The sequence below is a fragment of the Cibotium barometz genome, chromosome 30, assembly GCF_041138505.1.
Source record: "Cibotium barometz isolate CiBa-2024 chromosome 30, ASM4113850v1, whole genome shotgun sequence".
NCBI classification, from domain to species: Eukaryota; Viridiplantae; Streptophyta; class Polypodiopsida; order Cyatheales; family Cibotiaceae; genus Cibotium; species Cibotium barometz.
The window spans coordinates 25353071-25374250 of record NC_141075.1 but is presented as its reverse complement, the minus strand read 5'-3'; the positions used below and the strand labels follow the sequence as shown (position 1 = coordinate 25374250).

Sequence of the window (21180 nt, the reverse complement as noted above, 5' to 3'; positions counted from 1 at the left end):
TGGATCAGACACACGGTCGAAATTGTGATGCCACAGTGCAAAGAAGACCTGCGCCGTACGGAATGCAAGGGGGCTCAGCTGTATGACTCGGTCTGACGCCCGCTGGCGAGTCAAACTCCACCTGGTAGTAGCCACACCCCAGAGGGTGAATGTCTGTGATCCTTGCAAGCTCACCAATGAGGTCGCCTCTAAGAGATCTCTAAGTTGTCCGCGCATAGGGCGGCTACGAACAATTTCGCAAACCAGGGCGGAGGCCTCGAATACTGCAAGAGTCGTGGCGAGGATCTGAAAGTCGGCTACGGAAAAAGATAAGCAAGCAACAACGGCCTCAATCGGGGTTGACAAAGCGGGAAAAGAGTAGAAAATGCCGAAACTTGCCGAATGAAAACGCCCTGAATCTTGAATAAACTCTTGCGGAAAGACGGAGAGGAGGGAAAGGGAAAGCATGCACGGAGGAGGGAGACAAGGAACCGCGAAGGAAAAAAAAGGGGGGGGGGCAACGAAAAGAGGGGGCAGTGGGCAGCAACAGGGCTAGGGAAGGAGGGTCGAGGGCGCAGTAGAGGAGGGGGGGAGGACGGTGGCGACACAGCAACGAAGATTAGGCAAGCCATATGAATATTTCTTGTTAATTGTGATTAGGGAAACCATATTCACTTATATACCATGGCCCCTTTTCACATTACATATTGTCTATGCCTATGGTCCCAAGGCTTTAGCCCATAGTCCCAATTATTTAGGCATTATTGACATGGCCCATGGCCCCTACATTACAATTTTTTCGCATCTTCTGATGTTGTCACAACTCACCAATGATGATGACCTGCATCTAAAGTCCATCGAGTAGCCTTCATCATTTGGCCTCAGCTACACCTCCTAACTTTGCTTTTTTTAAGGGCCAACTCCGATGCTCTGCTCTCAGTTTGAAGCCAGGATTCTCTTCTCTCTTCTTTGGTCACACCAGCACGCCACCACCTACGGGCTGCCCAAATAATCTACAAAATCTCTACTCCAAAGTTTTTTAACATGGATCGGGCCACCTCATCCAACACCTACTTCATGGTCAAGTTCAATAGCACAGGCTTTCCGACATGGCAGACAAAGATGGAGCTCATGCTTATGGAGGATGGGCTCTGGAACATTGTCAAAGGAGTTGAAAGAAGCCTGAAGCTGAGGAGGGTCTAGAAAAGTTTGTCTCAGGGAAGATCGCCGACTTCTCTTATTGGCCTCAGTCTTGTTGACAATTTGATACATCACCTCGATCTTACAAAATCCACCAATAAGATATGGGCAAAAATGAAAAGACAACCACGAAGGGCTATATACAAACTCGCCTCATGTACAAGGCAAGGATCAAGTAATCAAAGGAAGGGAAAGAGACGCTTCTCCTCCAGCTGGCCGCTCTATGAGGAGAAAGCTATCTAATACAAGGGGAAAGGGAGGGGGGAGGGGGGGAACACACCGGTGGTCTGTAATGCCAAGTAGGGTCACCACCTCTATCGGTGAGAAATGACTCAGGCCGCCAAAGCCTTAGGAAAGCTTTCAGCCGCTTCCGTATGCGGTCCGATCCACCCTACTGGCCGCAGACGGTATGTATGATATCGAGCCAAATGCTCCAAATAGACTCTGCTGGTAGAGTGTGGGTGCCCTCAATGGCTTCACTGCATCGAGCCCATCACATATGCCAGGCTACAATACTGCTACAAATCTCCCATCTCTGGCATGAACTTGGTCGCCAATGGTTTGCAGGTGGGGCATTGACTGGTACTGCCCAAATGCAGTGGTGAGAGACCTGAAGAGCTAGCCCTCCACCATCCTCCTCATAAGCCCTAACCACCCCAACCTCTGTGGCTGAAGCAAGGGTGCCCCATGTGATGATCAGGGTCGAGGCCGTGTCAATAGTGAAGATGCGGAGAATCCACTGCCAAGCCTGTTGTGCCTTTGGGTAATCCCAAAGACAATGTTGCTAAGACTCCTGGGGGTGGCCACACGTCGGGCAAGCAGATGGCCGACCTCCAACTGCCAACCAAGTGCCGACCGCAATGCTCCTGTGTGCCAACAGCCAAAGAAACAAGGTGATCTTTCTAGGCCGAAAACTGTCCCAAAGCCTCTTCGAAAAATCTGAGAGGAAATGCTGTGAGAGGCCTTGTGCCTGCCAGTGAGCTGTGCTGCCGGGGTGCCATCAAGCTCTGGCATCTGGATCTTGCGACCTAGACGCGCTGTATATGCAAAGAAAGGGCCATCTAGAGTCTCCTCCCGATCAGCGGGGTCATGCCAAGTCCACTCCCCTGCATCCCACTAAAGGCGGGTGAGAGGTCGGCACCATAGGTGCTAGAATCTCTCCGTGGCCACCTAGACCGGTGGTGGGTCTATGTGCCACTCTCGTGCTTGAACTCCGATCACCCTCACTCTATGTAAGGTGCAGCCACTGAAATCCTCTAACGGGAGGCTGGATCTCGCTAACCTGCCATGTCATCCAATAGAAAAGGTAAGCAGACCACTGCCCTCATTCGCTCCATGGACAGCCACAAGGATATCATGTCTGGTAAACACGCCGAGCCATACTGGGGGAGTCGGGTCTGGGATAGGAGTCAGCCACTCCCACTCCCGCGGAATAGCTGAGTTGATGTCAATGCTCAGCCTGTCTCTACCCCGGATCCCTGTCAGGTCTCTCTCCTGCACCTCCTCGGGAAACTGTCTATGTGCGATCTAGTCTCCAAGCGACGTCGCAGGTCCTGTGCTCAACGTTCCCCATGACACATGAGGCCGGACCCCCAACATTATAAGGTATTGTGTTCACACCCATTTTAAATAGGGGTTGGACATTTGCTTATGAGGGGGGGGGGGGGGGGGTGGCAAAGTAATAAGTTGATTAAAGGTTTTATAACCTTTTAAACAAAGCCTTGGATGGGACTCTTTTGCGAAAATACCCACGTGTGGGGTTGGTGGCTCTTCTTGCCTTCTTCACGCCTAGCTGTACCCGCCTCCTTCACGCCTGGTTGAACCCACCTGTAGTACTTGATGTACTCGCTGCCCCTGATGTACCTGGCTGTACCTGCCTACATACTTGGTGTAGCTGCTGCCCAACTGTACCTGGCTGTACCCGCCTGTAGTACTTGATGTACCTGCTGCTGCCCCTGATGTACCTGGCTGTACCCGCCTACAGTACTTGGTGCACCTGCTGCCCAGCTGTACTTGGTTGTACCCGCATGTAGTACTTGGTGTACGTGCTCATATCCAAAGCTTTCTACTCGATATTATGGACTTTTCCAAGTGATTGACAAGATCAATGAAGTGTCCTTCAGGCTTGCTTTACCCAGCCATTGGAAGATTCACAATGCTTTTCATGTGAGTCTTTTGCGGAAGTATGTGGGGCTAGATCCAGAGTAGCCTGTCCCAGAAGATCCGCTAGAAGTTGATGAGCTTGAGGAGATCCTTCAGCCAGAGCAGATTGTATTTCGCAAGGAGAGAGAGTTACCACATGGGAAGCTTTCCAAGAGATACCTTGTGAAATTTAAAAATTATTTACCAATTGATGCAAAGTGGGTAGATGAGGATTATTTTGCTAACTACCCTCAGCTTCTACAGGCATATCTTGAGGCTTTTCAGATGAGGTCAACTGTTTAGAAGCCCGGGGGGATGTCACCATTTGGTCCATCTCCATTTCTGGAGCCACTTCTATGGGACTATCACTCCATAGAGCGGCCAGATTTGTGCCATGTTCAGACGGGGCCAGACCAGTGTCCCATGTGAAAGGGCCAGTTTTATGGTGATCAGTGCCACCCGTGTGCGACCAATGCTGCGTCACATGGACGGGAACCAGTTTCGTGCCACCCGTGTGTGATTTGCTTCGTGCTGTATGGACGGGAGCCTGTTGGTGTCACCCGTGTATGGCTAGGTTGGTGTCTTACCTATGGGATTGTCACTCCATAGGAAGACCAAGACATATTTATTTATATTTGTTGCGCCAGTTTTGTGCCCGACAGGAACCTCTTTTGTTCAAGACTGCTCCAAAGCAATCTCATCACGTTCAACCACAAAAGGTCTAGCGTCCTTTGGTAACATAAAATCTCAAGACTTCATAGGATTCTTTTTCAGCTTTGGTCCATAACGATCCCACGACTTTCTTTGTCAAGTCTACTGTCTTGCAATGGGTTAGCCACCACTGCAAACCACTTGACGAACTTCTTGGCATGATGTCAGTCTGATAATCTTCCGGTTCCTCTCGCTTCTTGCTCTGGCTTGTCGGGACAATTTGCAGCCATATGTCCCTTCTTTCCACATTGGAAACACTTTCCTTCTTTGGCATATTCCTCACATTGCTTGAGGGACAATTTTCTTCGAAAGAGTGGAGGTTGTCCTCATTCGTATCCTTCTTCTCTTGAGGCTCGTTTTTCGATGGGGATCGGTCTTTAAACTTCTTCTTTTGAGGTGGATCTTGGCTAACATTCTTTGTGTTGCCCTCCATCCAAGGCCATGTATTGTACAAGTTTCATAAAAGGGAGATTTCGTCCATTATTTGTGCACATGCATTTATGCCCGCATGCATAAATTTGTTTTTGCATGACTTATTTGTGTGTGTCTGCCTCTTATGCCGTGCTAGTACACTGGACGGGGACGCCCCCAGTGTGCCGTAGAGTGCTGTTTACTGACTTGGTGGTGTGGCGTGTGAACAGGTGGTAAGTATTTTCATTTTGGCCTTTTTAAAAGGTAAAATCCATAAACTAGAGTAAACCTTAATATTTATAAGGTATTGTGTACACACCCATTTTAAATAGGGGCTGGACAATTGCTTATGAGAGGGGGGGGGAGGGGGGGGCAAAGTAATAAGTTGATTAAAGGTTTTATAACCTTTAAAAAAAAGCCTTGCATGGGACTCTTTTGGGAAAATACCCACGTATGGGGTTGGTGGCTCTTCTTGCCTTCTTCACGCCTAGCTATACCCGCCTCCTCCACGCCTGGCTGAACCCGTCTGTAGTACTTGATGTACCTACTGCCCCCTGGTGTACCTGGCTGTACCCGCCTGTAGTACTTGATGTACCTGCTGCCCCTGATGTACCTGGCTGCATCCACCTATAGTACTTGGTGTACCTGCTGCCCAAGTGTACCTGGCTGTACCTGCATGTAGTACTTGGTGTACCTGCTTGTAGTACTTGGTGTACCTGCTGCCCAGCTGTACCTGGTTGTACCCGCCTGTAGTACTTGGTGTACCTGCTACCTAGCTGTACCTGCATGTACCTGCCTGTAGTACTTGATGTACCTATTGTACCTGATTGTACCTGCCTACTGAACCCACTGTACCAACTGTACAAACAATACCTGTTGTACTTGCACGTGTGAAGCATTTAATGTACTTGGTGTATCTGCTGCAAAGTACAGAACCCGAATATTAATTGGCTGGTTGTACCTGCACACATGTGAAGTTCCTGACGTGCTTGATTGTACCTGCTACAAATTGTACCGGTTGTATCTGGATTGTACTCACCGTACCAAGTGCTCTCATATTTTTCTTATTTGTGTAAATCTGAAATTTGTTAATTTAAATTCAGAGAATGCTTTAAGTTGTGTAGTGCAGGAGCATGGCATGTATATGCTGACCATGTTCAGGAAATTCTTCCTGGTGTGGCTAGTATATTTTCCTGTGTGGTGTTGTTAACCGCGCTCTCAGAGCTTCTGAGAGCCCGTGAAGGTTTGACTCACCAAGGAATTTGGGAGCAAAGCATCATTGGGGAGAACTAGGCCACGTTCCCTCTGCGGTGTACTCCTTGGCCTGCGTTAGTACGGGCGTGCCTGTTGATGCACGGTCCCGGAAGACCAGTGAAAGGCACATGTACACCCAGTGAAGGTGGGAATGAGCCTGTGATTTGGGGCTACTCCGACCAACACCTCTTCATCGACTTGAACTAGCTTTATTTGGTTGTTTTCAATCCCTTGTGGAGAAATCTGGCTTGTTAGGCCTGTGACACTTGTACAAATATAAATACTCCAAGAAATACAAAAAGTATTGAGGGGCGCCCGCGGGGGAGGGGGGGGTGCTTTCCAGCCCCGGTGCTGGTGTCATTTGTATTTTCAATATTTGTTGCTAATGTTGTTTCCATTGTTTAATAACAGTTAAATTAAGTGTTCTAAATATGTATATATTGTCTTCCGATCTGTAGGCCTCCTATAGGGAGCGGTCACAAAGTCCTTCCAAGGCTCGCCACCGGGGAGGAGTCCTCTAACAATCAGCTTGCCCAGCAAGGTATGGCTCTGAATAGCAAGATCGATGATGCCAAGCCCCCTCTACGTCGCAGCTGAATAATCACCATCCATGCCACCTTGGCCTTGGCAAGCCTCCCATCACTACTGGCCCATAAGAAGTTCCGGATCAACTGCTGTACCTAGCCAATACATGCTCGAGAGAAGGCACTCGTTTCAATCCGGGAAAGAAAATCCAAAACTGCATGTTGATTACCTAGTGTATGCTTGATTTGAAAGTCAAATTTTTGGAACAGCAGCATTCATCGGACTAACTTGCCCGTCAAATTGGGTTTTTACTAAAAACAACAAGCCTTGGTGATCCACTTCAAACCAAAACTGATTTCCCAAAAGATAATGGTGGAATTTATTTACTAATTAAATTATGCCCTAGTCTAATGCTCCATAGTGGACTAGTTCTGCTCACCACTCGATAGCATCTTGCTTGCAAAATAGATTGGTCGGAACCAACCATGCTGCATCAATACATCTACAATAGCCACATCCAAGGTATCCACAGACACATGAAAGGGCTTGGACTAGTCCATAGGTTGCAGGATTCACACCACCGAATCTTACCAAGAAATCGACGTAGCTCTTTTGAGCAGGTAGAGGTTGAGGCCGAACCTCTAGGGTAGCTAGCTAGGCGGTCAAAAAGACTCGTAGCTGGCCGGAGTGGTGAGGCCTGGTTTTAAAGCTTTGATTACTTGTAAGCCCAACGGGGCATGCCGTGACAGATTCCACCACGTATCAAGAGATAGAAATACAGAGGGAAGATAGAGAGAGGAAGAGAGAGAAGGGTTAGGGAACTTTGCACAATACACACACACTGAGCTGGGAACACGCCTCGCCTCTTTTCATGAATTTACTAAGGAACAATCCACGGGCTCACAATCCAGGATCAATACAACCAATGAATACAAAAGCAAAAAAATATGCCGATGTAGAATATCCAAGTCGAAGTCGATGTGGAGGCACGAGACCTCTGATGCCAAGCACACCACAAGGATGATCTCTCACTGGGCTAATACAAGGTCCAAATCCAAATCCAATGAATCCAAGTCCAGATTCAAGTCCAAATCCAACTTCCAAGTTACACGTTCCAAATCCAGACCCAAGTCCAAATCCAAATCCAAGGAACCTCAAGTTTGTACACGAGGTACACGGGCAACGTGTGTGGATGACAAAGCTTATTGTATTCAGCTATAAGCTTATTGCCCAAATCAAAGAAAGAGGCAATCCACAAGAAGGCCACACAGATGGACGGTGCTGGCTAGAAGGTGATGGAGGTAGCACTTCAAATAGTGACGATGGCGAGGTGGTAGGCGGCCAGGTGGCAGGCACAGATGTCAGCTCTGTTGACGGCACTCCAAGAAACTCAGGTGGTGGTACTGAACAGCAGAAGGTACAGATAGCAGCGACTGCATGAGGTTCAAGCGGCAGCAGCAAAACCTCTGCTTGCAAAGCTTTGTCTTGGGCTTCCTCCAACTATTTGCATAAGCTTTGGTTGTAATCCATTCACAAACTTACGCATTTCCATTAGCAGTGGAATAGGAGTATAAGAAGTAAACTTTAATAAAACAGCTGAGAAATTGTTAAGGTAACATGCTACATCCTCACCAACTTTCTGCTTTACCTCATCCCACTCTTTCTGCACATCTGCTTCAAAATTTGCGGGTAGAAACTTCTTCTTCAACATAACCTTGAAGTCGGTCCATGTCTTTGGCTCGGGCTCGGTCCCTTCTTGCACCACTTTTACCCACCAATTCAAGGCGGCATCCTTCAAATGCATGCGAACCATACGTGTTTGGACTTTTCGGAGAAGTTGTCACAATTCTCCAAAGATAGGATTTCCTGGAGCATGATGGATTCACTCATTTAAGAGTTGGTGACTTTAATGAGTGATTAGAGTTGGTCACTCTAAGTAAGAAGAGTTGGTGACTCTGACTACTGAATTTATGCATTTATGCAAGGGTTGGTGACCCTAGTGAGTGTGTAAACTCATGAAAGAGTTGGTGACTCTGTTGAGTGAGTATGTAAACTCATGATCGTGGTGAGTTAACTGGACTCATGCAAGGGCAATTGCTCTAGTGAGTACACTATTTGGATCCAGCATGGGTGGTGTCCATGGTCACGACTGTTTTGGTGTACAAGATGTGGCAAGGTGGGAGATTTAATCCAAATCGTCATGCACAAGGATTTGCCTGTGAAATGCACTTGCATGTGTGACTTGTTTTGTCTACTACTAAGGCGGTAATTTGGATGTGTTTTGTAGGTGGTAAGTGTGCACACTCAACCTTATTTTCTTTGTCTACTAAAGTCTATGGTTGTAGGTTCATATTCATTAAAGTTTGGGCAGACAAACTTATAATTTATAAGAGAGTTCACAATGGGCTGGACTTTATTAATGAACCGGGACCAATTATGAGGCTGGGCACCTGGGCACTAGACCAAAAGCCCACGAATTGCTAAAAGAGGCTGAGGGGTTATTTTTATGACCCACGAGTGGCTTTTCTAGGAATTTTGGTATGTTGAACAAGTCAGGGCAGCCTAAAGGAGCTGGTCGACTTCTTCTATGGAGAGCATAGGGCTGCTGGACAATGGTGAGGAGAGTTTGGAAGCTGGCCGATTGCCTCTGTTGATGCCAGATAGTTGGTCGTCTCATAGAACATGGATGCGTGACTGGTCAACTACTGAAACACTTGTTGTAGGGCTGGCCGATGGTGTTTTCTCTCTTCTCTAGTGTTGGCCGAGTTGCTTACAAGCTATAGAGAGCCAGTCGTGTTGCATACAGGCTCTCTAGGGCTGATCGACAGTTTCTCCTACTACTCTACAAGCTGGCTGTGCTGATTTACAGCAAAATTCAGCAAAAGCTACCAAGGGTTTTCTTGGGATGGAACCGATACAGTTTGTGTTTAGCTTCAAACCTAATCACAGGTTGCAAAACGATTTGGTCTAAGTGCTGTTTTGGGCTTGTTTGAAGCTGCTGATTTGCACAATTGTGTGGACAGCCGTGAAACCAAGGAAACTGTTGGTGACAGTTTGGCCTAGGTTGGTAACCAAGGGCTTGGTTTCACGGGAAGGCAGTTGGTGACTGCTTTGGTCCTGGTTGGTGACCGAGGGTTGGCTTTTCCAAAAGAGCAGTTGGTGACTGCTTTGGCCTTGGTTGCTGACCGAGGGTTTGCTTTCTCTATTGAGTAGTTCGTGATTGCTTTGCTCTGGTTGGTGACCGCGAGCTTGTATTGCTTTGTTTTCCACAGATTTGGATAAATTTGGTGCTGGCAAAGGAGTGAAACTCTTGGGCACAGGCATCTTGTACAAGAGATTACTCTATTGGTAATAAAGATACCTCAGGGAGGGGCTGGCCCAACTTCAGCCCGTAGTACTGTATCATGTGCAAGATTATCTTATGTGGTTTCAAGATATATATGTATATGACGCCTGTGTGACAGATGTATTGATTCATGCTCATGTTGTGATGGATGTTGAATGTGTGCTTTGATTTCGGCCACTGGTTTTCTGTATTCACGTGCCCGCTTGTGACAGAAGTCCTTTCCACCAAAGGTGAAATCGAACTGCTTAACAAAAGAAAATGCTTTTGTGTATCCCACTTTCCATGAAAAGCATCAAACTTGACACTCTTCTCTCCCAGCTTGAAGTCCATCTTGCCAGTTGATGTAGGCTCCTTTGCCTTCCTTTCCCTTACCTGCCCCGAAGAAGCTGCATCCGAGAAAGCAGACCTAGTAATAGCCTCCCTGTCTCTTCCACGAGAAATAGATCGAGTAGCTCTAGATCCTTCTGCAATGGTGACTCCTTTGGCACGAAGATAAGCTTTAGCAACTTCAACTCCTTTGGCTTCGGTGGCTCGATCCTTGATGAAATCTTCTAACATTTGAGCCCTTCTTTGATCATGTTCCCTCTTGGTTCTCCAAAAGCAAGGAATTCTTCGTCTCTGAGAAGTCGTCTAAACCGCTGAAAGTCATGGTACTCTTCTGATGACATGGTCGCAGTCTCATAAGTAATGGATCGACGACCCTCTAATACCATTGTTAGCCCAACAGGGCATGCCGTGACCCATTCTGCCACATATCAAGAGATAGAAATATAGAGAGAGGGAGAGAGAAAAGGGTTTAGGAAACTTTGGACAATACAGACACTAAGCAAGGAACACGCCCCGGCCCCCGCCCCCTTTCAGGAATTTATTCAGGAACAATCCACGAGCTCACAAGCTAGGATCAATACAACCAATGAATACAAAAGCAAACAAATATGCCGATGTAGAATATCCAAGTCGAAGTCGATGTCGAGGCACGAGACCTCTGATACCGAATACACCACGGGGATGACCCACAAGAATCTCTAGTTGGGCTAGTACCAGGTCCAAATCCAAATCCAAAGAATCCAAATCCAAATCCAATGAATCCAAGTCCACATCCAAGTTCCAAATCCAAGTTCCAAGTCCAAGTTCTAAGTTCCAAATCCAAACCCAAGTCTAGATCCAAATCCAAGGAACCTCAAGTTTGTACAGGAGATACACGGGCAACACGTGTGGATGACAAAGCTTATTGTATTCAGCTGTAAGCCTATTGTCCAAATCGGAGAAAGAGGCTGTCCACAAGAAGGCCAGAGAGATAGATGGTGCTGGCCAGAAGGTGATGGAGGTAGCACTTTAAATAGTAATGACGGAAAGTTCGTAGGCAACCAGTTGGTAGGCACAAATGCTGGCTCTGTTGACGGCACTCCAAGAAACTCGGGTGGCGGCACTGAGAAACATAAGGTAAAAATGGCGGCAACTGCGTCAGGTTCAGGTGGCAGCAGCAGCAAGGCGATGCTAGCTCTGCAGGCAGTACGGCAGGCGAACAATAGGACGGCAACGCACAACAGCAGCGTGGGTTGGTGCAGTTAGTAACGCTGGCTGGCTGGCTGTGCTGTCTACAGCTAGTGGAGGCAACGCACAAGCAACAAGCAGCAGCTCAGGCAGGCAGTACGACAGGCGAACAATAGGACGGCAATGCACAACAACAGCGTGGGTTGGTGCAGTTAGTAACGCTGGCTGGCTGGCTGGCTGTGCTGTCTACAGCTAGTGGAGGCAACGCACAAGCAACAAGCAGCAGCTCAGGCAGGCAACATTGGCTGCAGGTGGCAGCGGGTATATTACTCAAGTATGGCCAACTTTTCCCAAAGTTCTTGTGCTTTGCTTTTCTAGCTCTAGGGCCTTGCTTTTTGGCCTTAGCGTTACTTTTTGAAAAAGCGGCTTTTAGCTTTTTGGTCCAGCTCAATCTCCTCTTGCCAGTGGTGTTCCGAGCTCATGGTCAACCTAGTTTGACTTTTTGCTTTTCTACCAAAACTAGTGCTTTTCCAAAAGCAGACCTTATGGTCCCGGTTCTCATACCTTCTTCTACCTATCCTGTGTCCGAGCAAGGGTTCCATCATGTGAAATAGATCTAGGAGGGCCAAATAGTTACATTACCTCCACCTGCTGTGAATCTACTATCATCCCAACTACGGACACTATATGGCCTAACCGAAGTCACTAGATTCAATCCAAGCTCAGTTAAGCGGCACTTCTCTAAACGCGGATAAACATAACGAGAGCTCAACCAACTTGCAGAACACACTGAAATCATCAAAAAATACTCTCATAAATGTGGTCAAAAACTCATAACAGTTTTTTTGCACCATTCGTTAAAAATGGCTGAAGCATTCTTTACACCAAAAGTCATCACATTGGAAGTGAAGGCTCCCTATTCTGTTACAAAAGCTGATTTGACATTTTGGAATACTTATTAACAATTTGATTTTATCTTTTCAACAATCTTGTTTTACCACCTTTGTGCACTAGTACACCTTTTAAAGCATGACATGAAAAAGTACATGTATCAGATTATGCTATGCTGCACAAATAAGCACATTTATGTACACATGCACACAAGAAGCAATGCACTCATGTAAACTTACATTCAAATTTCAAAACTTCAACACTCACCTCTTCACGGTCCAAATGAAGAGGCTCACTCCCTTGGTTTGCATTCATGTTAGCACTTGTCTTGGCATGGTCCTCAGAGCAACACATACTGCTGCTAGACTTGTGAGTCTTTGCATTTCTCTGGCCTTGGGATGCTGAAAAAACATGCACCTTGACAAAAATGTATCAACCAGCTATGATACATTCGAGACAACAAGTTGTCAAGAATGGCAAGCAAACGAAGAAAGACCTTTCTTTTTGGACAAGACATTGGTATGCTTCAATTGCAACCTTTGGTGTCGAAGAGCCTGCATCACATTAGTGAACTTAGTGCTTCTCATGTCAAGAAGGTGAACCTTGCATATATAATAATACTGAAAAACAAAAAAGGAGCAAGACTGTCATTTAAGCAACAACTTTTACTAGCATGACCAGGCATATTAAACCGAGCATGGAATCCAACCTACCATCACATGCATGCCACAGCACACAGAGAAAGCCATAAATTCAAAAAGTCAAATTGATGTACTCCATTTCCAAGGTGATCGGGAAGAAGAGAACTTGCCTGAAGCTTGGCAAGCTGTTCTTTTGTGACGCTTTCAGACCAGAAGTTGGGCTGGAGAGCAGGAGCAGATGCCAATGCTACCTCCTTGTCATTATCCATTGAAGTGTGCACCTGGATGCAGGAAAAAAATCAAACCATGAAACAGTAGCTAGCATGTCTCCTTCTTTGAATAAATCTTCTTCGGGAAGAATTAGACGTAGATGTATGCAGTTTCTTTTTTCTCAAAGATGATTTTCCACGTGCAGAGATTACACATAACAGAGTATAGCATGCAGACACGAAGCTGATTCCACTTATGTTTTATGTAAGAATATTCAACATAGAGAAGCCTCTGACTTTCTACAGCAAACACTTAGAGATAATGGTCCTCAAAGAACCTTTGCAAAGCTCGGGATAGAGCCAACTTTTACGAGAATCAAAAGAATTCTAGGATGTTCAACATTAGTAAAAAAATCTTACCTCTTAAACCCCAAGGATTCCCAACCAAAAGAGTGGAATATTTCTATAGCTAATGTAAAGATTGTCAAGTCTTTTTAACGCCATCAAGTGAAGGACCGTTTTGAGAGGGATAACTCTCCAAGAACTGGTTGAATCTGTAGCATGCAGCCGATACGATTGTGTAACACACAACAAGGCCTCCTTTATACCTTTATGTTTGAGTGAGTCTAAGAAATCCACTTTAATTCTTGAACAAGGAGATAAGAGCTGCAGGGAGAGAAGACAGAGAGTAAACACCAGATGGGGTCCCAACAAACCACTTAATGGCCCCCTCCCACAAGGAGGAGTATTTGCTCTTATTACTTTGGAAAACTTCTTTACAATGCAGACTTTACCAATAACTTACTGATGACGGTTGACTGTGGAATGCCAAATGCAGGGACGAAGAAGACCAAATGTCGACTGAACCATCAAGGAATCTGTAGGAACTTTAGAAGCCACTTCAGAAGCCAATATGCACACCCAGATCTGCTGAGGGAATGCAGGACTGATGGCCGAAAGCTGAATACTACTTCTGGTTGCCTTGGACTCTAGCACGCTGACAGTGCTCTGCTGAAGATATGCATGCACAAGTCCTGGGACTTAGGCTGTACCACGCAGCGGAAGTATTTGTATTGGAGGATCCTGTCACACAAATGCTCACACCGTCTTCTGTATCCTGAGTTTCGCGAGTTTAGCAATCCCCTTTAAGACTTCAAACTTTAAAGAGATATGAGAGAGAGAGATGAGAACTGTACACCATATGGGGTCCCGAATTACCCACTGAAGGGTCCCCTATCCCGTTGCCGAGATAGTATTTGCTTTATTATCTTTAAAGAGACTGACGGTGTGACTGACGATAAGCCAAACGCAAGACCTCTGAAGACCAAGTGTTGGGTTGAACTGTACACTGCCGAGAAGCACCAAAGATGTCCAATCTCGAGCCTATGCACTCTTCCCAATGGAATGAGAGAGGGATGCAAAGCTAGGGCTGAGAGAGGGGCTGTTTGGGACTGTTCTAGACTCAGTCTGAAAGCTGTAAATGAATCTCAATGCTGCGTTTTGCGTTTGCTGATGGAGGGCTGAATGCACAAGCGTTGATGCTCCTCTAGCTGTAGGATGACACGCTTCTCCAAAACGCAGAGGGCTGAGGTGAATGTAGGGCTGAAGACTGATGCGCCTGAATGCTGATTGCTGAATTATGAGATGAATGAGTGAATGAATTAAGCCTTCCTATTTATACTATCCCTGATGCTAGTCGGTTGGCACTGGATGCTGGCCGACTGCATAATAAATGCTACATGCTTAATAATGATGTATAAATGCTGGAAATGATGGAAAAAATACCAGAAAAATCCTAGTGAATATCCTGATAAATACTGGATGATATCTGGGGTTCCTGCAATGGTCTAGATGCTATGCATGAATGATGTGCAATATGCAGGATGCTTTCTAATGCAAACCCTAACGTTTCTACCAACTGTATATGCATGAATGCGTCTCTTTAATAAGTGGGTTAAGGGACTTAGACTGACTGATTGACTTGCTATGGCTGAGAATGACCTACGTAGCTCGTGCCTGACTTATCTTGGACTGAGGATTACAATGGGGTCACGGCGTACGACAAATATCATCCTCAATGGAACTAATACTGTTACAATGTTGCACTGATGATGATGAGCCAGTTTGTCACCATGCACTACAGTGTAGAGTGCATGTGACATTCCCTCCTGCTTAGCTTGGCGGGAAATGCGAGGTAAACTTGGAATCTCTATCTGATGTAATGGTGCTAGGCAAACCACGAATTGGGTACCAATGCTCGAGAAACAGACAAGCTACGTCCTCGGCTGTGGCCGTATGCTTGCATGAGATGAGCAGCAGAATTCACTGAAGCGATCCACAATGGTGAAACACTGAGTGTTACGAGATCCGGTGGATGCTGGTAGAGGCCCTACAAAGTCCATAGATATGTCGATAAAAGGTCCGTCGGTGATACACAAAGGTTGAAGTAAACCGGCCTTCTTTGTATGTGAAACCTTTACTTTTTGACAAATCTTACAGGCTTGAACATGTGAATATACATCACGCCTCATTTTTGGCCAATAAAAGGATCATTCTAATTTCTCGAGGGTACTGTTGATACCCCTATGTCCTCCAACTAAGGAGTCATGGGCATCATGGAGAAGAGCTAATTGCTTTTCTCGAATGACACAAAGACGGTTCTTGTAGAACAACCAACTGTTCTGTACTGAATAGTGGCCAAGCTCAGAATTGAGGGCCAAATTATACTGAGTACCAAACTCAGGGGAGTCGACATATTGGTCTTTCATGCTATCTAAGTTCTTCCCCGTGATTTCGAGAATGGTAGATTCTTGGACTGCTTGGATGCTGGCCTTTCGACTAAGAGTATCTGCTTCTACTGGGTTATGCTTACCAGGGATGTATTCAATCATTCCTCCAAACTGTTGGAAGAGTTGACTCCACCTGGCCTAACGATCACTCCACTGGGCACTTGGCATAGTTTGAAGCCACTTAAGTGCTTGGTGGTCTGTTTTGACTGTGAAGACCTGACCTGTCCATAAAGAAAAGGCTTCCAATGTTTGAGCGTTGTGATCACACCTAAAAGCTCTTTGTCATATACTGAATAATTCTTTTCGGCAACATCCAACTTTCTACTGAAGTATGCCATGGGTCTATTGTCTTGCTAGAGAACTGCACCTATGGCTACATTGCTTGCATCGGTAATGACCTCGAAAGGTTCATCCCAAGATGTTAACTTTAATACAGGCGCTTCTGAGGCGGCTTTCTGGAGTGCACGGAATGCATCAAGTGCCTTGCCTGTAACTGAGACTTTTTGCTTGTGAGTCTTCACTCCCTTGAGCAAGTCGGTAAGAGGTGTTGCAAGGTTGGAAAACTGATGGATATGGGTACTATAGGCCTAACAAAGACCTACGAATGAGCAGATTTCTTGGGCAGTCTTAGGAATGTCCCAATCTAAGATTTCTTGAACCTTTGATGGATCCAGTCTAATCCCATCGGAACCGATGATACAGCCCAAATATTGAACTTCTTTAATACCAAAGACAGACTTTTTGGCGTTTATGTAGAGCTTATTATCTCGCAAAAGTTGCAAGACTTTCTCATGCTGCTCCGCAGTGGCTGAGAAGACTAGTATGTCATCAAGGAATATGAAAACACACTTTCCCATGTGAACTGCGAAAATCCTAGACATCATTTTATTGAAGGTTGCGGGTGCATTTGTAAGCCAAAAAGGCATGACTACGAGCTCGTAGTGACCACGCTCTGTCCGAAAAGCTGTTTTTGGAATGTCAGCTTCAAAAATGCAGACCTGATGGTAGTCACTCTTGAGGTCGATCTTAGTGAAAAACTTAGCACCATCTAAAAGCTCCAAAATGTACTCAATCCTTGGCATAGGAAACTTATTCTTAATGGTGAGTTTATTTAATGCCCTGTAATCTACACAAAGGCGTGCAAACTTGTCCTTGTTTCGGACAAATAGGATGGGTGTAGCAAATGGTCAAGAAGAAGACCGAATGAATCCGGCTCGGAGGAGCTCAAATAACTGTTTTTCTAACTCGCCCTCTAAAGTCTTGGAAAGACGATAGGGAAACCAGCTAGGAGGATCCGATCCAGGGACCAAATCAATGTGATGGTCCTCAGGGCAAGAGGGTGGGAGACTGGGCGGGAGATCGTCCCTGAGCATAATGTCCTGATGTCTGGACAGGAGGTCTGCTAACTGAGGGACTGAGGATGAGATGGATGCTACCGATGAGGAAGAGGTTGTTTGAGCACGAACATAAAGTAGTGCTCCTTCGGCTCCCTTGCGGATAGCTCATTGGGCCTGGAGATGCGAAATCAATGGGATACCAAGAATGCTTCTATTCCCACGAATCATGACCGGCTCAGGAAAACCTTTACAGATAGTAAAAGTGTCCTGCCCCCAATCGGGAATAGGCTCATACTGACGGAACCACTGAATTCCTAAGATCATGTCACACCCCAATAGAGGCGAGACAATGAAATCTCGTTGGAATGAGGCCTTCTGAACATCAAAGGCAAATTGTTGTGCCTTCTGAGAAATGTGGGTGCGGAGACCAGGTGTGAACCCGTCCACATCCAGATGATATGGGACTAATGTGCAGCTCATTTTGTTAGCCAACTCGGGAGAGATGGTGTCTTCAGAACTGCCCATGTCGAAAAGGACTACAAACTGTTAGCCCTGGGCAGAGCCATAAGCTCGGATGAGGCTCTTATGTGCAGCCTCGCTCTCAACCTCCTACTTAGCATCAAATACCACGGATGGCATAGGATGCATGGAAGGTAAAAGTTGAACTGCATTGGTGGTAGTAGGCAGGGCTGGAGGAGCTGGGGAGGCTATCACAACTGTGGCAGAAGGGACTTTAGCGGCTTGTTCCGCTTGCCATTTGTGGCAATCCTTCTTACCATGCCCTATGATGTGACAGAAAAAACATATGTTTTCTGACTGATACTTCTTTTGCTCCTCTGGAGGAAGATAACCTCCAGTAATGCCTACTTTAGCCTTTCCATCGGGGGTTTTCTTAGGCTTAGATTCTTTATCTTTCTTACCCCCTGAACTGGAGCTATTACTGCCGTCCTTCTTAGCATCTTTAGAAGATGCATTACCTTTCCTTGGCTGTGCAGTGGATTGCTGCTACTTGGGTTTGGTATTCGATTGGGATAACTGTTTGGACTTGCCTCCGTTCATCTTCATTTCTTCATTTTGAGCGAGAGTCAAAGCCCGATCATATGTACTGGGTTCAAAGTTACGAACTGTGAACCGAATGTTAGGATCCAATCCACGAATGAATTACTCCATCTTGGCCTGCACAGATAGCCCTAACTGCTGTGCTAAAGTAATAACCTTGCCGGAAAACTGAAGCACTAGGGATCCGTTCTGTCTGAGTCCATAGAACTCATCTGCCAGACCGGTCATGTACTGGAGCGGGAGGAATCTGGTCTTCAGGTAATGGACAAAGATATCCCAGCTAAAAGCTGTGACACCTGTGATCTAGTCTGTATAAAGATTAGACCAATGTTGCCACCAAGTGACTGCCTCACCAGTGAGATGGGGAGCCGCTACGTGGACTCTATCCTAAGGATCTGTGATCCTAGCTAATGGAAAATGAGCAGTGAATTGATGAATAAACTGATTAACTACTAAATGATCACACTTACCATCAAACTTACTGAAATTTGGTTGACTGCGAATGACCGTAGTAGATGCTGTGGACTGCTGGCTGGTGGCACCTGCGACGAGGGATGCTGAAGAGAGGTGCTGATATCTAAGATGAATGGCCTCCTTTTCTCTTTGGTGCTCGAGTAACATACGTTCTCGATCAAGCTCTCGTTGGTGCACCCGAGCAACAAGTTCACCCTGACCCTGGTCTTCGTCGATCCTGCGTTGGGCTTCCTCATAGTCCCGTCTTTCTGCTTTTTCTTGTTGTTTTCTTGCTTCTGATTCTGCTTTTTCTTCTCTCCTTCGGGCCTCGTCTTCTCTCCTTTGTTGTTCCATCTGAAAGAAGAGGGACATGTAGTCAGGAGCTGTTGGAGGCGGAGAAGGACATGCTGTTGTTGCCTCCAAGAGTTGGAGACGCTCCATGAGCAGCTGGTTTTGAGCTCTAAGAAGAGCTATGGTGTCTGCTGTAGTTGAAAGAGCAAGGTCTCTTTCAGGGGAGACTTCTTCCAGCTGATGGGTACTCTTGTCACCATTTGGCTACAACATTTACACGTCTTGTACCTCGGCCTACATCTATGTTTTATATTTGCTTCACTTTCTTTCAAATACCTGTTGTGAGTTGTTATGGTTGTTCCAGATGTTGAGCAATCTTGATGTACTCTTGGATTCTGCGATCCGTATTCTTACGGACAACCAAAGTGCCCTGTCGATGGCTCGAATTTCATCCTCCATATTCAAGTCCACTTTCACTTTGTTCCATAAATTCAAACCCCCCTTGGGTTTACTTGACATTACCTCTACAAAGAAGCTGAACAATAAAGGGTTAAGGTGTCTGAATGATTGTTGCAGATACACGCAAATAAGTCATGCAAAAACAAATTTATGCATGCAGGCATAAATGCATGTGCACAAATAATGGACGAAATGTCCCTTTCATTGAAACTTGCACAAGAGGTTCCTGTCCGGCACAAAACTAGCGCAACAGATAAAAATAAATGTCCTAGTCTTCCTATGGAGTGACAATCCCATAGGTAAGACACCATCCTGGTCATACATGGGTGGCACCAATAGGCTCCCGTCCATACAGCACGAAGCAAATCACACACACGGGTGACACGAAGCTCTGAGACGCAGCACTGGTCACACACAAGTGACACTAATCTGGCTCCCGTCCATGTGACACCATAAAACTGGCCCTTTCACATGGGACACTGGCCTAGCCCCATGTGAACATGGCATAAATCTGGCCGCTCTATGGAGTGACAGTCCCATAGAAGTGGCTCCAGAAATGGAGATGGACCAAACGGTGACATCTCCCCTGGCTTCTAAACAGTTGACCTCAACTGAAAAGCCTCAAGATATGCCTGCAAAAGCTGAGGGTAGTCAGCAAAATAACCCTCATCTACCCACTTTACATCAATTGGCAAATAATTTTTAAATTTCACAAGGTATCTCCTGGAAAGCTTCCCATGTGGTAACTTTCTCTCCTTGTGAAATACAATCTGCTCTGGCTGAAGGATCTCCTCAAGCTCATCAACTTCTGGCAGATCTTCTGTGACAGGCTCCTCTGGATCTGGCCGATCTTCTGTACAGGCTCCTCTGGATCTGGCCCCACATACTTCCACAAAAGACTCACATGAAAAGCATTGTGAATATTCCAAAGGCTGAGTAAAGCAAGCCTGAAGGACACTTCATTGATCTTGTCAATCACTTTGAAGGGTCCATAATATCGAGTAGAAAGCTTTGGATATGATCCCTCTCGTCTTGGCCTCTTCCGAAGCCTAGCTTTCTCAAGTTTCAGCAATACCCAATCACCTTCCTTGACTTGCATGTCTCTTCTATGCTTGTCAGCAGCCCTTTTATGCTTATCTTGTGACCTTGCAATGGCTGTCCACACCTAAGCAAAGGCTACATCCAAGTCACGCACATACTCATCAGCTGCAAGAATCTCATCCTTTGTACGAAGGATGGGTGGTAAGATCACTCTGCCATAAATAATCTCTGACGGGGCCTTTCCCGTGGAGGCATGAACTGTGTTGTTGTAGGCAAACTCTACAAGTGGAAGATACTTCTCCCACGCAGTCTTTTGATCTGCCACATAACACTTCAACAAATCCAACACTGCTAAATTTGCAGCTTCACTTTGGCCATCCGTTTGGGGGAACAAAGAAGAACTGACACCTACAAGTGGCTATCCAGCAAATCAGCCCGCCGTCCTCTTGCTTCTCCTCTTCCCAAACAGTCCCGTACAGTCCACCAATCAGCAACCCAACAGTCCCCCCTTAGCTCATACAAATCCCAAGAACTATCTAGAGCCTAGGGCTCTGATACCATGTCAGAATGCGCAGCGGAGATGATGACCAAATCTGGGAACACGAGCAAACGCAATGCAAAAAACAACAGCACAAGAGAGAGAGAGATATGTTGGGGTAAAGGCATAATGCCCACCCTTATAGTGTGTATAAGCCCATAAGTTATAGTACATAGTACACTTAGTACTTTTAATGTACTAAGTGCACTATGTGTACTAGTGCAATATACATGTGTGATAGGGGAGTCACACACTCATGCCTTATGAGTTGACTTATCCCCACAACCTCTCTCTCTCTCCCTTGTTCTTCTCTGTGTATGTCTCCCACATGACCTAACCCTAATTCCTGTTTCTCTCCATCAACGCGCTAGTTTCCCCTATCACACACTCATGCCTTATGAGTTGACTTA

General features: G+C 46.1%; 1 protein-coding gene across 1 annotated transcript in view; it reads right to left on the bottom strand.

Moving 5' to 3' along the window:
* LOC147621314 (uncharacterized) overlaps nucleotides 1-21180 on the bottom strand; it is a 55381-nt gene that overhangs the window by 15737 nt on the left and 18464 nt on the right. Inside the window, exons 3-5 of the mRNA XM_086824536.1 lie at nucleotides 12765-12875; nucleotides 12450-12507; nucleotides 12221-12354 (exon numbers count right to left, since the gene is read on the bottom strand). Coding sequence (XP_086680662.1) covers nucleotides 12221-12354; nucleotides 12450-12507; nucleotides 12765-12875 — 303 coding nt within the window. The remainder of the gene's footprint in view (nucleotides 1-12220; nucleotides 12355-12449; nucleotides 12508-12764; nucleotides 12876-21180) is intronic.